This window comes from Orycteropus afer, unplaced genomic scaffold (genome assembly GCF_000298275.1).
Source record: "Orycteropus afer afer isolate SDZICR_OR568_19922 unplaced genomic scaffold, OryAfe1.0 scaffold00088, whole genome shotgun sequence".
In the NCBI taxonomy this organism is placed as follows: Eukaryota; Metazoa; Chordata; class Mammalia; order Tubulidentata; family Orycteropodidae; genus Orycteropus; species Orycteropus afer.
The window spans coordinates 6,200,906-6,216,379 of NW_006921675.1; the positions used below are offsets into that span (position 1 = coordinate 6,200,906).

The 15,474-nt window shown below is 40.3% G+C and overlaps 1 protein-coding gene across 1 annotated transcript in view; it reads left to right on the forward strand.

The window, feature by feature from the left end:
* The window catches only part of RAD51B (RAD51 paralog B), an 874,995-nt gene that overhangs the window by 594,944 nt on the left and 264,577 nt on the right, over positions 1–15,474 (forward strand). The window contains exon 8 of the mRNA XM_042781147.1: positions 6,243–6,339. Coding sequence (XP_042637081.1) covers positions 6,243–6,339 — 97 coding nt within the window. The remainder of the gene's footprint in view (positions 1–6,242; positions 6,340–15,474) is intronic.

Here is a 15,474-nt window from a genome sequence, read left to right on the forward strand (position 1 = left end):
AGTGAGACAAAGTCTGGCCATTCTTGCTTCTAATGAGCATTTCAGCTTTGTTCTTCTGGCAGTCCATGGCACTTTTCAGTATTCCTAGCCAATACCACAATTCAAAGGCACCGGTTCTTCTGTCTTCCTTATTCATTGTCCAGCTTTCACATGCATATGTGGTGATTGAAAATACCATGTCTTGGGTTAGGCACACCTTAGTCTTCAAAGTGACATCTTTGCTCTTCAGCATTGTAAAGAGGTCTTTTGCAACAGATTTTCCTAGTGCAATGCAGTGTCTGATTTCTTGACTGCTATTTCCATGAGTGTTGATTATAGATCCAAGTAAAATGAAATCTTTGACAGTTCCTATCTTTTCTCCCTTTATTATAATGTTGCTTATTTGTCCAGTTGTGAGGATTTTTATTTTCTTTACATTGAGGTGTAATCCATACTGAAGACTGTAGTCTTTGAGATGTGTTTGTGTATATGTATGTATATATACATAGAGAGAGAGAGGGAGAAGGAGAGGGAGAAGGAGAGAGAGAAGGAGAGGGAAACTTTTATCCAAAGGAAATGGCTCATGCAGTTGTAGAGAATGGCAAGTCCCAAGTCCATGGGTCAGATAGCAGGCTGGAGTCTTCTGACTCACGTAGCTGCAGGGCTGGCAAATCCAAGATCGGTAGGTGAGATGGCAGGCTACTGGCTCACAGGCTGTAGAGGCTGAAGAATCTAAGATCAGTAGGCAGTATGGCAGGCCACTGGCTCAAGTCCAGAGAACCATAGGTCAGATGATTAAGCAAAAAGCTTGAGAGTTTTGCCATTATGTCGGTATATATTGGATGTAGGACACACACCTGAGGAAACTCCCTTTCAACTGATTGGCTGCTCAAAGCAGATCTCATCGTGGAGGTAATTACATTATATCAGATCTCATCAAGAGAAATGAATACATCATTACATAACTGCCAACTCACTGAGAATCATGGCCCAGCCAAGTTGACACACAACCTTAACCATGACAGGTAGGGTTTGGGTATAGCCTAGATGTACTCTAGCATTGCTGAAGAAAAATCGATAAACTGAAGACCTGTGTTCAGCACTGGACACAGAGAGTTGTGAAGAGTTAGTCTCAATTGGTTAGCTTGCTGGTTCACTGACCCTTCGGGTTAATGGTTCTTCTGACCACCTCGTGCTGCTCCTACCCTTTTGTCTCAAAGTATTTACTATCTTAAGCAACCTTTTCAATATATAGAGGAATCGAGTCTTATATTTTTGTTTGTGTGTGTTGTTTGTTGGTTTTTCATTCCCTGGCCCCTCTGCCTTCTGACCAAATCCACATTGATTCTCCAGCCACCTTCCTTACCTATTCTGGTTTTTACCTGGTTTTTCTCTCTCCATCTCTTTTCTCTAGCATATAAGATAAATCCTAATCTAAACTCACTGCCATCAAGTCGATTCTGACTCATAGCGACCCCCATTGGGTTTCCGAGGTGGTAAATCTTTATGGAAATAGATTTCCCCCATCTTCCTTCTGCATAGCAGCTGGTAGGTTTGAACCACCAACCTTCTGGTTAGCAGTCAAATGCCTTAGGCACTACACCACCTGAGCTAATAGGACCTATTGGGTTGTTTATAAATTTGTAACCTGAACTTACATTTATTTTTAGAGAACTTTACTTTTCCCTTAAACTGAGCATAGGTGTTGAACTATTGCACATACACAGGAGGGTAGACTAGGATGAATTTAGAGAAACCAGAAGTTGCAAGGGAAATATTGGAACCCAGGGGCATGGTCTTTGAAGGGAGAAATCTCCCTCCACCCCCACTTTGCCTTGGAAGGGGAGCCTTAAGAGATGAGAACTCAAAGTTTATGTGACATGAGATGAGAGGCCATTTCCTGTTCAGGTGTACCTCTTTTTAACATCCTACAAACAAGAGGGCAGGCCTGGGAGTAAATGGTCTCTCTGTACATAAAATTGAATACAAGGCAATAGTTACTTTATACAATTCATAGGGCTTCCTATTCCCCTCAGTAACTGGATGATATTCTTTATCTTGAAAGTAAGCTTCAAGCTGGATTTGGACTACTCTGGCTTTGGATGTAATCATAACCATTTAAAAATATATCTTCCCCTTCATCCAAGAGCCCTACTCTAGCCTTTGGGTTTGTTGTTGATGGTAGTTGTTGGTGGTGGTGGGGGCAGGTGTTGTATGTTTTAAATGAACGATACTTTTAAAGAAATGACAAGACTAGCAGATGAGCTTTTAATTTAATGTTTATTGTTGTTCAACATATAAATAGGTCTGTGGGAGAAAGATGAAACAATCTGCTTCCATAAAGATTTACAGCCTTGGAAACCCTATGGTTTCTGTTCTATAGGGTCACTAGGAGTCAAAATCAACTCAATGATGGTTTCTTTTTTGTTTACTGTGTAAGTCAAAGGAATCCTGGTAGTGTAATGGTTAAGCACTCACCTGATAACCAAAAGGTTGGTGGCTCAAACCCACCCAGTGGCTCCACGAGAGGAAAACTTGGCAATCAATCTGCTTCTATAAAGATTACAGCCAAGCCAGCCTATGGGGAAGCTGTGCTCTATCACACGGGGTCACTGTGAGTCAGAAGCAACTCGCTGGCACCCAACAACAATAACCGTAGGTCAAGTACTACACTAAGGACTAAATTTGCATGATCTAGTTTAATCCTCACACCCCTGTGAGGTAAGTACTATTTTTATACTCAGAGATGTTATGAAACTTTCCCAGCGTCACACAACTAGTAAGTAGTAGAGCCTAGGTTCTGAACTCAGGGCTGTCTGACTCCAAAGCCCTAACTATTGTGCAAAACTTTTCTTGCACAGATTTAGTAATGAACCCCAGAAGCCCCCATCTTTCCAGTGAAGCAGAGCAGCAGGAAAACCCCTCTGAACTGTCAGTTAGACTCATTTTCAGAAACCAGATAGTGTTAAGACTCTGTTTATAACTTATAATAGCATTTCATAAGTTATTTTAAGAGTATAGTTTTCAAGTCTCCAGATTGCCTCAGAGGAAAACACATCTATAAGGCCTCTGCCCAAGTAGTGATTATTTGTAACTGATGCTGTTTGGAAATGTTTCCATTCTACCATTTTGCTGAACACAGATTTAGAAAACCACAACAATTCAGTAAGATGGTGTGATTAGCAAACCCTTCCGTTTTGTTTCTGTGCATTCTTCCAACGATTTGGCTTTAAGACTCATTTATTAGCAAAACCATTTAGGAACTTGTTCTCTTGCCACTGGAGAGTGGAAATGTTTTCTTCATCTACTCTTGCCATCGTAAGTGGAAATAAGCGTGGATATCTTTTGCGGTAAATCTGTAGTTTGGTTTTAGGCTTTGCAGGATGTCATTTCATCAGTTTTAGACAATAAGACCATCATCTCAGTAGAAGTTTCCATTACAAGAGAAGTACAATAATAATAAAATTGAAAAAAATAATTTCAATATTTTATGCCATATGAATTTCTAGAGAAGGTGTGCAGCACATGATGACATGTTGGCATGGGAGGTGTTCAGTCAATATCTCTCTCTCTGATTACAGTTGCCATATCGTTGGAGTTTTTTACTCATGTTAACCAAGGCATCTTTTCAAAGAATCTCATAAAAATTAGGGTTTACATATTTATATACCATATATTTTATAATAATTTTATTGGAACAGACAGATACATCATTTGGATCATTGGTAAGGAACACACTGACACTGCTATCAAGTCATTTCCAACTCATAGTGACCCTAGAAGATAGAACTGTGCACTAGGGTTTCCAAGGCTACAAATCTTTACAGAAGCAGTCTCATCTTTCTGCTGCAGAGTGGCTGTTGTGTTAGAACAAAACCGCCAGCCTTTTTGTTTAGTGGACCGATGGTTTAACCACAGCACCACCAGAATTCCTTATTGGTAAGGAAAGCACATTATTTTCAAGCCTTTACAACATCAGTATCAGTTTTTTTTTTTTTTTTTAATAATAATAGTAATAACCATCTTTTGTTTTTAAGAAGTTCTGGTGGCATAGTGGATAAGGAATTTAGCTGCTACCCAGAAGGTTGGAGGTTCAAATCCACCAGCCACTCCGCAGAAGGAAGGTAGGGTGATCTACTTCTGTAAAGATTTACGGCCTCGGAATCCCAGCGGGGGTTGCTGTGAGTCAGAATTGACCGGATGACAGTGAGTTGGGTTTTGGTTTCGGTGTCTTTTCACACAAACTCTTTGCAATTAAATACAAATTAATTAATTAAATGAAACAAAGATCAGAAGAAGTGATGAAGCATTGAAGTATGTCCCAATGTGCAATGTGGTTTAGTGTACTGTTCTTAAAACTGATTGGCACATGTGGCATGTACGAACTCATTAACCAATACATTATCATTCTGAAGGAGACAATAACAGCAGCAATGGCTACCATTTATCGAATATTTACTATGAGGCAGACACTATGTTAAAAATCCACTGCCATCGAGTTGATTTCAACTCATAGTGCCCCACACTGGGTTTCTGCGGGGATAAATCTGTATGAAAGTAGCTTGATCCATCTTCCTTTTGCTGAGTGGCTGGTGTGTTTGAACCGTCAATCTTCTGGTTAGTGGTCAAATGCCTTAGGCACTGTGCCCCCAGAGTTCCTTGACACTATGTTAGTAGGTACCTGATATTTATTATTTCATTCATTCTCATATCAGTTCTATGAGATGGATGTTATTTTACCTATGAACAAAACAAGCACAAAAGTACAAGTAGTTTTTCCAAGGTACACAGAGGCAGAATTTGAACCGAGTTTTATTGACCTCCCAAGCTCATACCCTATATCATAAAGAGAGAAATGAACACAATTCCTTGTTCATACTCCTGAATATGAATCATTGTCTATTAGAAGAACAATTGGTTTGACCATTTCTTAATTAAAAATCTGTCCTATGTGACTCTCACAGTCTAGTTGGAAAGTAGCAATACCAAAGAATACAGGGTGATAAGATTAGCAAACTCAGGAGAATGGCACAATATCTGATCATCACTGAAGAGTGGCTGGAGACTCACAAGCCTACTTGACAGAGATCCTGGAAAAGTTGCCTCCATTGATAGATCTGACCTTGCCATCCTGCTATATCCTCTCTGAACTTGATATGGCTGCCATTGGTACAGGATTTATAATGTATCACTGGTTCATCCAAGAGACAGTGACAGAGGTGTGGCTACAATGCTGGACAATAAGGAATAGAGATGATTTCCATTTCTTTTCAAATCAAGGTGGCAAAAAAACCATAGCTGACCCTTGAATTGTGCCTTAATGCCTACTGCCCTTTTCAGAAGGGAACTTTCCTCTGAGTGACCAGTGTGCTCATAGTTCCATGATGGGAACACTCAAAGGTTGGAAAATGACTGTGGGCTTAATCATGTTGCAATTTTCCAGGAAAGAATCTGTATTTTATTCTTCCTTTAGGTTTCCAAACAATAAAGGCTTAAAGTGAATAAAAAATTTTAAGGGAAAAAAACAGTTTCTTGATGACCACGCATGAAAATATTGTGTGGCAGTGGCTCAAGTGAATTATGTAGTTTTAGTGTCTTTGTTAGGAATTTCAGCATTATGAACTTTATTTTGAGAGGTAGGATAATGTTCATTTTTGTTTTACACGCACAGTAAGACTTCTGGAATTCATTTTGTTAAAATTCAACTAATTTAAAAGAAGCATGTTAAGAAAGATGAATCTTATTCCTATTTTAAGAAACTGGAAATATAACTCTGACTTTTGAGATAACAGGGGTAAAAGTCACGGGCATCCAAATTTTAAATTATTACTTTCAGTCAGCACCGGTACTATCTTAGTCTGTGCATATAGTTTAAAAAAGTTAATGTCTGGTAATATATATGTGTGTGTGTGTGTATATATATCTCAATTCTCTAATTAGCTTTCTGTTATTGAGTTAATATAACAATAGCTCTCAGTGGCCATTTACTTAGCATTTAGAAAGAATTGATTAGCAGTTTAAGCTCAGGGGGTAAAAAATAGCCTGCTTAGCTCAGTTTTCTGTGTTTTAAATGACCAACAGAGCTTACCAAATATTCTGGCCTACAGATAAAGTTGCTGAAAGTCAGAGCAGGGGTTTTACTACCTGTGTACTTATCAGCCTTCCCCCGTAAACCACAGTCTGTGTCTTGATAGCTCTAATAATTAATTTATCCTTCTCTCTCTTTTTCTCCCTTCCCCCACCTTCTCCCTGTCTGTTCACAGGTTATCTTGACGAATCAGATTACAACCCATCTGAGCAGAGCCCTCACTTCTCAGGCAGACCTGGTGTCTCCAGCTGATGATTTGTCCCTGTCTGAAGGTAAGAGATCTGTCCTACAGAGGCTGAAACTTGACACTGACATACAGCCCCACTGCCTCTCTACCTCCTGTTGAGAGCTGGGAGACATGGCTAATAGGCTTTGGCCAGTGAACCCAGCTGGAGCCTGTGATTTAGGCTTGGCCACCTTTTCCGGTATCTGATCCCTTATATTTGGAGACTCTCTTGCCCTGCCTCGCTAAGTGAGCTCCCCTTTTCACTTGAGTGAGTCCTCAGAGACATCCATCATCTCAGTTTTGAGGCTCATCACTGCCTCTGGGTTGTTTTAGAGCCTCAGTACGAGGCAGGTGAACTGCTACATAACTTTATCTTTGAAACTGATGCTCAAATGTTGGCTTTACCAACATTCACATCATAACTGAGCCTTTTGTCTGTGGATACCTCTGGACTAGCTAAAAGTATACACCAACTATTATGTGCTGGAGATACTGCATTCCTGATCAGCTTTACAGAAAGATTCAAAAAAATCTCCATGTTGGTAAATCTGCACTTCATCGAGGAGAATATTCAGGTGGTCAGCTAATTCATGAAATGTAGAGAGATGTAGATCAAAACACAATGAGATATACCGTCTCACCCCAGCACTGATGGCAAGGTTCAACAAGACAGAAAATAACAAATGCTGATGGGGATGTGCAGAGATTGGGACTCTCATACACTGCTTGTGTGACTGTGAAGTGACACAACCACTGTGGAAAGCAATATGGCGATTCCTTAGAAAGTTGGAATTGGAGATACCATTTGACCCAGCAATCCCATTACTAGGTATATGCCCTAGAGAGGTGAGAGCCAGGATAGGAACAGATACATGCATGCTCATGTTCATCACAGCACTATTTACAATAGCAAGTAGATGGAAATAACCTATGTGCCCATCAGTGTAAGAGTGGATGACCAAACTCTGGTACATACACATACTGGAATGCTATGCAGTGCTAAAGAATAATGTAGCGTCTGAAAAACACCACATAATATGGATGAACTTGGAGGATATTATGCTGAGTGAAATAAGTCAATCACAGAAGGATAAATATAGTATTAGTTCGTTGTTGTGGAGGATCAAAGAAAGGTTTATATATGGAGGGAAACTTTCTTTGTTGTTTGCCAGAGGTGTGAGGGCAGGGGAGGGAATACTGAAAAAAAAAATGCATTGACCCATATCACTTTAGTTTTGTGTATTTCACTGTACATAAATTATATTTCAATAAAATGCATTAAAAAGAAGAAAAGAAAAGAAATTGCAAGGACCATTTATTTCCCTACTTCCTGGTGGTGTCTTTCAAGTAAAAATTACGTACCTATTTATAAAAACTCTAAGATGCTCTGTACCGTGCTTTCACACATAGTAACACATTATCCTTCCTCTCATTCAAAACCCAAAACCAAACCCAGTACCCTTGAATCAATTCTGACTCATGGCGACTCTATAGGACAAGAATGGAACTGTCCCACAGGGTTTCTAAGGCTGTAAATCTTTATAGAAGCAGACTCCCACATCTGTCTCCTGTGGAGTGGCTGGTAGGTTCAAACCACCCACCTTTTGGTTTGGATCCGAGCGCCTTAACCATTGTGCCACCAATGATTTTTAATTACCTGGGCTGAAAACCTGAATTATCTCATATTCCTCCCTCCATACACTTCCTTAGTTATCAAAGTTTGCTTGGTTCTTCTTTCTGAATATATCTTTCTTCTGCCCCCTCTTTTTTGTAATCTATATTGGGATCAGCTGACTTATTAAACTCACAATTGGATTATTTTAATAAACTCTGAAACGGCCATCCCAACTCTAGCCTCTGCCCTCTTCAGTCCACCACTACCAAATAGAATTTCCTTCTACATGTTACTCTCCTGCTCAGAAACTTGGAAATTGGTTTTTCTGAGAATGGGCTAAAATCAGTAGACCAATTACTGGGGTTTGCTAGCTTGAAATCAGCCATGGTGGGAATAGTTAACACTATGAAATCAATAAAAGCTAAAGATCAGGGGAATTTTTTTGTTTTGGTAGGCCAAGTTACTAAAGCATCACTGGATAAAGTTAATGCTTTACCCTTCATGGTCTGTTCTTTCCCTCCTCTTCAGCCTTGTGTGAAGCCCTATGCCAAGAGTGCTATTGCCCTTCCTCCTGCCCCTCCTCACTCCTGCCTTCAGGCCTCCACAGAGACAGCTCATCCTGTCTTGAACAGCATTGCCCTTTTTTGCGTCAACCTCTTTTTTTCTGCCCAGATCCTTCGGGTTCTACTGAAGGAGCAGCTCTTCCCTGAACCCTCCTTGCCTGTTCTGCTCCACATTTGTGTCACTCACTCTTCCTCGTCTGTGGGCTTTCCACCTACTCAGTCAGCTGTAGAGATAAAAGTTCTGGAAAAAGTAACTTTTCATGTTTTCCCAACTGGATTCCTAGCTTTTTAAGGACAAAGACTGTGTCTTATTCCACTTGTATCCACTTTCTGTCCCTATGACTAACAAAGTTCTAGGCATATAACAGGCAGTAAACAAATGCTGAATGAATACCATTATAAATACTTTGGGAGATCAATACCATGAGAATCACATAAAGCACCTAGGAATGTCATTAAAAATTATGTTAGAATTATTTCAGATACACACATACAGAAGTGTATTTATTCAGCTCTGAGGAGGAGACCAGAAGAGAGTATTTTCTTTCCTTATTTGAAAACTACCCACAGCCATTTAGTTGATCCTGACTCATAGTAACACTACAGGACAGAATAGAACTGCCCTGATGGGTTTCCAAGGCTAAATCTTGAGGGAAACAGATTGCCTCATCTTTCTCCTACGGAGCCACTGGTGAGTTTGAACTACTGACCTTTTCGTTAGCAGCCCAGTGCGTTACCCCCTGCACAACCAGAACTCCTTATTTAAAAACTAGTACATAATGATTTTTCTCTTTCCTGGCTTCCTGGTTTATCTTAACCAGAGAATAGGAGAAAAAAAAAAAAAAAAGGCAATCTCTTTGAGACTCCAGTGTGACTGCTACAAGAAAATGATAAAGTCATGTTCATAAGGAATGGAAAAGTTACCAACTCATCCTAAGACAACTTCTCCTTATTATAAATCCAAGGGAGAATAGAAACAACAGGTTTTTCTAGATCTTTTCTTTATCTACATGAGCAGGTAGAGACTGTAGAAATATATTTTCCTAAAGTCTATAAGGGAGCTCTGGTAGCATAGTGGCTAAAGCACTTGACTGCTAACCAGAAGGCTGGCGGTTCAAACCCACCAGCCACTCCTCGGAAGGAAGGTTGGGCAATCCTACTTCCGTAGTGATACTGCCTCGGAAACCCAAGGAGGGGTCACTATGAGTTGGGGCCGACTCGACGGCACGTAACAACAACAACAACAAAAGTCTATAAGGAAGAGCCCTACCAAAAAATGAAAATGAGCAAGTGTTTTAGAACACTTATATTTATTCAAATATATTGCAATGGTTGTTAATGTTACTATGGTGAATATCTGTAAATCGCTTTGTTGTTTCAAGCATTTTTGTTACAGCTTTGCCATTGTGTTATTAGCTCTGTGGTCTTGGGCAGGTCATTTCGTCACCATGTGCCTCAGTTTATTCTTTTGTTAAATGCTAGATTGGATGAATAAAAGAGTGCTAAAGACTCTTCAAAAAGAGCTGTGGTGGCACAGAGGTTAAAGCACTAGGATGCTAATCGAAAGGTTGATTGTTCAAACCCACCAGCTGCTCCATGGGAGAAAGATGTGTTTGCTTCAGTAAAGATTTATAGCCTTGGAAATCCTATGGGGCAGTTCTGCTCTGTTCTGTAGGGTTGCTATGAGTTGGAATCAACTAGATGACGATGGGTTTGCTTTTGTTTTTTTAAGTCTATTCCAGCTCTAACATTATAAGATCATACAGTAGAACTGAAGATCAGAAACATTTACTCATTGATGGGGTTTTAATTCTGATATACAGAAGGGAGAATGACCTTGGAACTGGTATTTCCATAGATAAAACATAATAAAAAAGATCTTCAGAAATTTTAGCATTGATGTTTTGGAGTACCTATAATAGCTTCCCCTCCAGGTATTGCTGTCTCTTTCTCACTCTGTATACACTTCTAATCTTGTCTGTCTATTGCTCTCTCTCTGCCTCTGTCCCACACAAGCATGTGGACAATAAGAAGTATGTGTACACCAGTGAGAGTGAGAAACAAAGATGAGGTGAGCTCAAGGCCCAGCCTGTCCTGTAATAGATTTCAGCTGCTGAGCATAAGGTAGTGCTTAAACAGTGCTCCCTTGAAAAACAGTTGTAGGGTAAGAACAAGAGGCCAAGAGCAGCCAGCAATGAAATGATCTGAGCTGACCTGAGAGGAGTACCCAGCAGGGGCTGATTCAAGGAATGAAGCTCCTTCTGCCCTGACTCAGAGGAGGGAATACAAGTGACTGGGCCCAACTGAGAGATCTCTTCCACCCCAACGGATCCTGTACTATTAATATCTGCCAGCTGCAGGGCCAGAGCATCCCCCTGCTGAGATCAAAAGAGCTCCTATCTTAGTTGGAACAAGGTCATCTGCACAGGGCTATAAAAGGGAGCCCTGGCTGGCTATAGGGATGTCTATGGGGGAGGAGAAGTCAGGAGATGGGGAGGTGCTCTCTCACGCTCCTTTAATCTTGGCTGACCAGCTGTTGCCCTCCCAGTGTTTGTAAAGTTGAGAGTTCTTTGTTTTTGTATTGCTGCGATCTTATGTGTTTTTTTTTTTTTTTTTTTCCTTATTAAATTTGTGACTGGGTTGTTGCTTGGATTAAGTAGGTCCACGTTCACCACTTGGGTCCATGGTCTGATTCTCTGCATTGAAGTTCTTTCCACTGTTGAACTAGCCTGCTCTAAAGTGGGAGGGAGGACCTCTGATGGTACAGTGGTGAAAGCATTCAGCTGCTAATCATAAGGTGGGTGGTTTGAACCAACCAGCTATCCACAGGAGAGAGATAAAACAGTCTGCTTCCATAAAGATATACAGCCTTGGAAACCCTAAAGGGCAGTTCCACTCCTTTAGGGTGCCTGTGAGTCAGAATTGACTCAGTGGCAGTGGGTCTTTGGTTTAAGGTGGGAGAATCAAAGATGGGAGAAGAAGAAAGGGACCTTAGAGTCCAAGGGCTCCGTGACATTACTCTTGCTCTGGAGTTTTGTCCCTTGAGAAGGAATGAGAGGGTGAATTGAATTTTCCCTATTAAGTTAAAATAACTCCTCATATGTATAGTGTGCTGTCAATTTGAAACCTTCATTTCACAAACATCATTTAATTTCATTCAATTAGGAAAATGGAACTTTCAGGACATATGCAAATTGCTCAAAGTTATAATTTGAAAGTTACTATAGGACCAGAAATCAGGATTTTTTTGTTCTATATTTTACATTGCTTTAGACCAGACACCATGAGTCAAAGTATTTTCTTCTTCAGTTTTTTTGTTTTATTTTGTTTTCTTGAAAGAAACGAGTATGTACTAGTTTATTGTAGAGCTCAGTGACTGGTCATTGGCTAAGTTATTATGACTATTCAATGGCCAAGGACATGTTTCTTATATGCCCTTGCCAATTCTTCCTTTGTTGTTGAAGGTACCAAGGACTGTTTGACCTCTGTCATAAGGAACATCCCTTTTCCTCTTTTGTGATTACACCCATGCTTTGAACAGTTAAGAAAGGATGTAACAGTCCAACTGGCCATATCCTCTTCTGAAATGACCTGAAATTTGGGCAAAACCACTGGCTGAGTCCTCATCTTCCGGGGCATAGTTTGTAGGTGAAATTGACATGAACTGATAGTTAACCCTATGAAAGGTTGAAACTTTGCTCAACATAGACCATTAGCTTTCTTTGCTCTGATGATTTAACAGAGTTGCAGTTCAGTGTGGTGATATGGCCTACTTCAGGAGCCTCATACAGCTTCCTAGAAAGGAAGACATTCTTAGGTTGCCATTCTGGCATTCCCAACATCTGACATGTCAGTATCCTTTTATATGCAATAGTTTTTGATAGATCATATCACACGAGAACTAAAAATTAAAAGAATATAGGTCAAGGAAAGAACACAAAGGAGAAAAAAAATAAAGCAGAACCAAGAGTGGTTTCTACTTTTAGTATTGGAAGCCTTTCTATTCCAGCTGGAGTCAAGGGAATTGATGAGTAATTTCATGTGCGAGAGAAAGAATTTGGGGATTTATACTTCCTAACAAGCCATCGTTACAAAAGCTAGAGTCTGTTTGAAAGATTATATGCGAGTGTGTGGCTTGTGTGTCTTTTAAATAAATTCAGCAAGCAAGAGCAGCTCAGAATGGCTGGGGTAGACCAGGGACTCATGGTTGTGAAAGAAGCAGACTTCAAAGCGTGGTATGAATTTTCGAGTTTGATTTCCACTCTTGCTTTCCAGCTGGATCTGCTCTAGATTTACTGCAGGATGTTTGAAAATGTGGCTCCCTGCTAATCTCAGACAGTTGCTATGATCAATGGCTTCTTTCATTTCCGATAAAAAACACTGGTGTTTCTGCTTAAATTGTGTGTACTTTCAGCTTTATTATTATAGTTGTGATTTATTGTCCTGTGTTACCCAAATTTGTAATCCATTAACCACAAACTTAGGGGTGGTTGGTCAAGTTAGCAGAACATTCTCCACACTTTAGTTTCAAGGCCATCAGCATTAACTGGCTTGGGTAGGATTATGGACAAATGAGGATGGGCGGAGGAGCTTTAAAAATCCGCTGGTAGCATAGCACCTAAAGCACTTGACTGCTAACCAGAAGGCTGGTAGCTTGGAAGGAAGGTTGAGCAATCCTACTTCTGTAGTGATACTGCCTTGGAGCTCTGGTAGCATAGTGGCTAAAGCACTTGACTGCTAACCAGAAGGCTGGTGGTTCAAACCCACCAGTCACTCCTCGGAAGGAAGGTTGGGCAATCCTACTTCCGTAGTGATACTGCCTTGGAAACCCAAGGAGAGGTCGCTATGAGTCGGGGCCGACTCGACGGCACATAACAGCAACAACAACAACACTGCCTTGGAAACCCAAGGAGGGGTTGCTATGAGTCAGGGCCGACTGGAGGGCACATAACAACAGCAACAACAATATAAGGTTAATGTTAACAACTGATCAACATTGTTAACATTAGAATTTCCATATATTTAAAATGTCTTGAAATGATGAATTTCTTAATCTACCTCAAGCAACTGGAAGAGAACATGGAAGAGAGAAGGGAATTACTCAAAGACTACACACACTGAGTGAGAGATGTTAGTGCTGGGAACAAAGTTAGAGCCCCTCATGTGAAATTCTAAATTTAGATACTGCTGCCTCTTAGGAGTGAGTTTTGGAGGAAAGTGTGGAAGTGTCCTGGTGACCTTTTATTTTTCAGTTCCAAAGACACAGACACATATAAACACACATGACTTCAGATGCTTCTACTCACAAGGGCACACACACACACCCACACTGGACATTACTTCTAGCAACTGTTCAGATGCCATGAAAGACCTAGTTTATAGAAAAAGATTAAAAGCACTAAGTATGTCTGGTGTTTGGCTAAAGAAAGTCTAAATATTATATGAGGTGGGGGCGGCTAGAGTTGTAAGGAGATGGGCACTGCCTACAAATGTCTGAAAAGCCATAAATCTGAAAAGGGAGAGGAATGTTGAGGATTTTCAGTGGGGAGGTCAGGGGGCAATGTAACCACGGCTGAGGGATCAAAAGGAGAAAAGGAACCTTAAAGTCAACCACCGGGAAGTAGTTCTTGGTCAGGAGCTCTGTTTTGCTAGTGATAGTTTGCCAAAGGGAGAGGCATTTGAAGCATGAAGTGCATTAAGATCAAATTAGATGAGAGCCAGAGAGTTCTCTTTGGGGAACAGTCTTTGGGTTGGTTTGTGGGAGGGATAGGCTAGATATTTTGAAAGTATTTTCCTCCTTTCTTTTCTCACCCTCAGACTTCTTTACCATCTAGGATTTACTGGCTAATTTCCCAGATCTGCACATGTTCCTGTTAAAGTCTCAGTGTCAAGAAGGCAAAAAGGATGAGAACATCAAAGCCAACCTTGTTATTTGACTCAGCTACAGAGCTAATGGGGCCCAAAGTCCAGAAAATGGAACTCTAAGAGTTGTTGTGATCCTAAAGGTATCCAAGTTGGAATGATTCTCGGGGAAGATATCCTTGTTTACCATCATCACAGAGAATTCTATACAAAACATGAGAGACATCTAGGTCTGAGAGATCATAAAGAAAGAAAGAATGGTTGGTTTTGAGGCTTGATCCCAGGGGATAATTTGGTTTGTGTTGTAATGTGGAATGAAATAGTTTCAGAATGCATATGTGACATTTATTAGGATTTGGGGGACGATTGTTAACAAGGTCCACCAAGATAGTCTGTCCCCAAGATGGTCCAGCTGAGCTCTGACCTAGATTTTGATCTCTATTAGGGTTTTGATTTTCTTCATTTTTTCTGATAAATCATTCAATGAATACTAGTCAAACTAAACTGTATTTATTCAGTCACACTGGCATTTCTTATGCATTAGCTGCATTCCTGCATATATTGTCATAGTTTTAGAGCTGTGATTTCTCAAAAAAAGATTTTTTTTTTTTTTTTGGCTAGATGGAGGGACCTTTAAGTGCCTTCCAAACCAATAATTCCATGAATTGTGGAACGCTTTCAATAAGCACTGTATTATTATTACAGGAGATCCAGAAATGATTAAGATATGGTCCTTGTCTTCATTATATATACAGTGTAGCTTGGGAATAATCCTAAAGCAAAACTATGTTATGTAGAATGTATGAAATGCTTTCAGACAAGTATGGTATGCACCAAAGTCTCCAGACTTTAAGAAGAGGAGAGGATCTCTTTTAGTGGAGGAGAATATAAGGGGCCCAAGGAGGAAGACATAAGAGATAGACACTGTGAGATAGATTTCTCTTGCCAGAGATGAGTCAGGATCAGGAGATGCTCTGTACCAAGGCATTAAGTTCAAAATAGGAGTGGTCCAAATGGTTAAGCACTCAACTACTGGCCCAAAGTTTAGCAGTTTGAAACCCACCTTGAGGTCTGGGTGATCTGCTTCACCCAGGAACTTTTGTCTTGATCACTCTTGTGTACCCTATTTCCTGGAGGACAC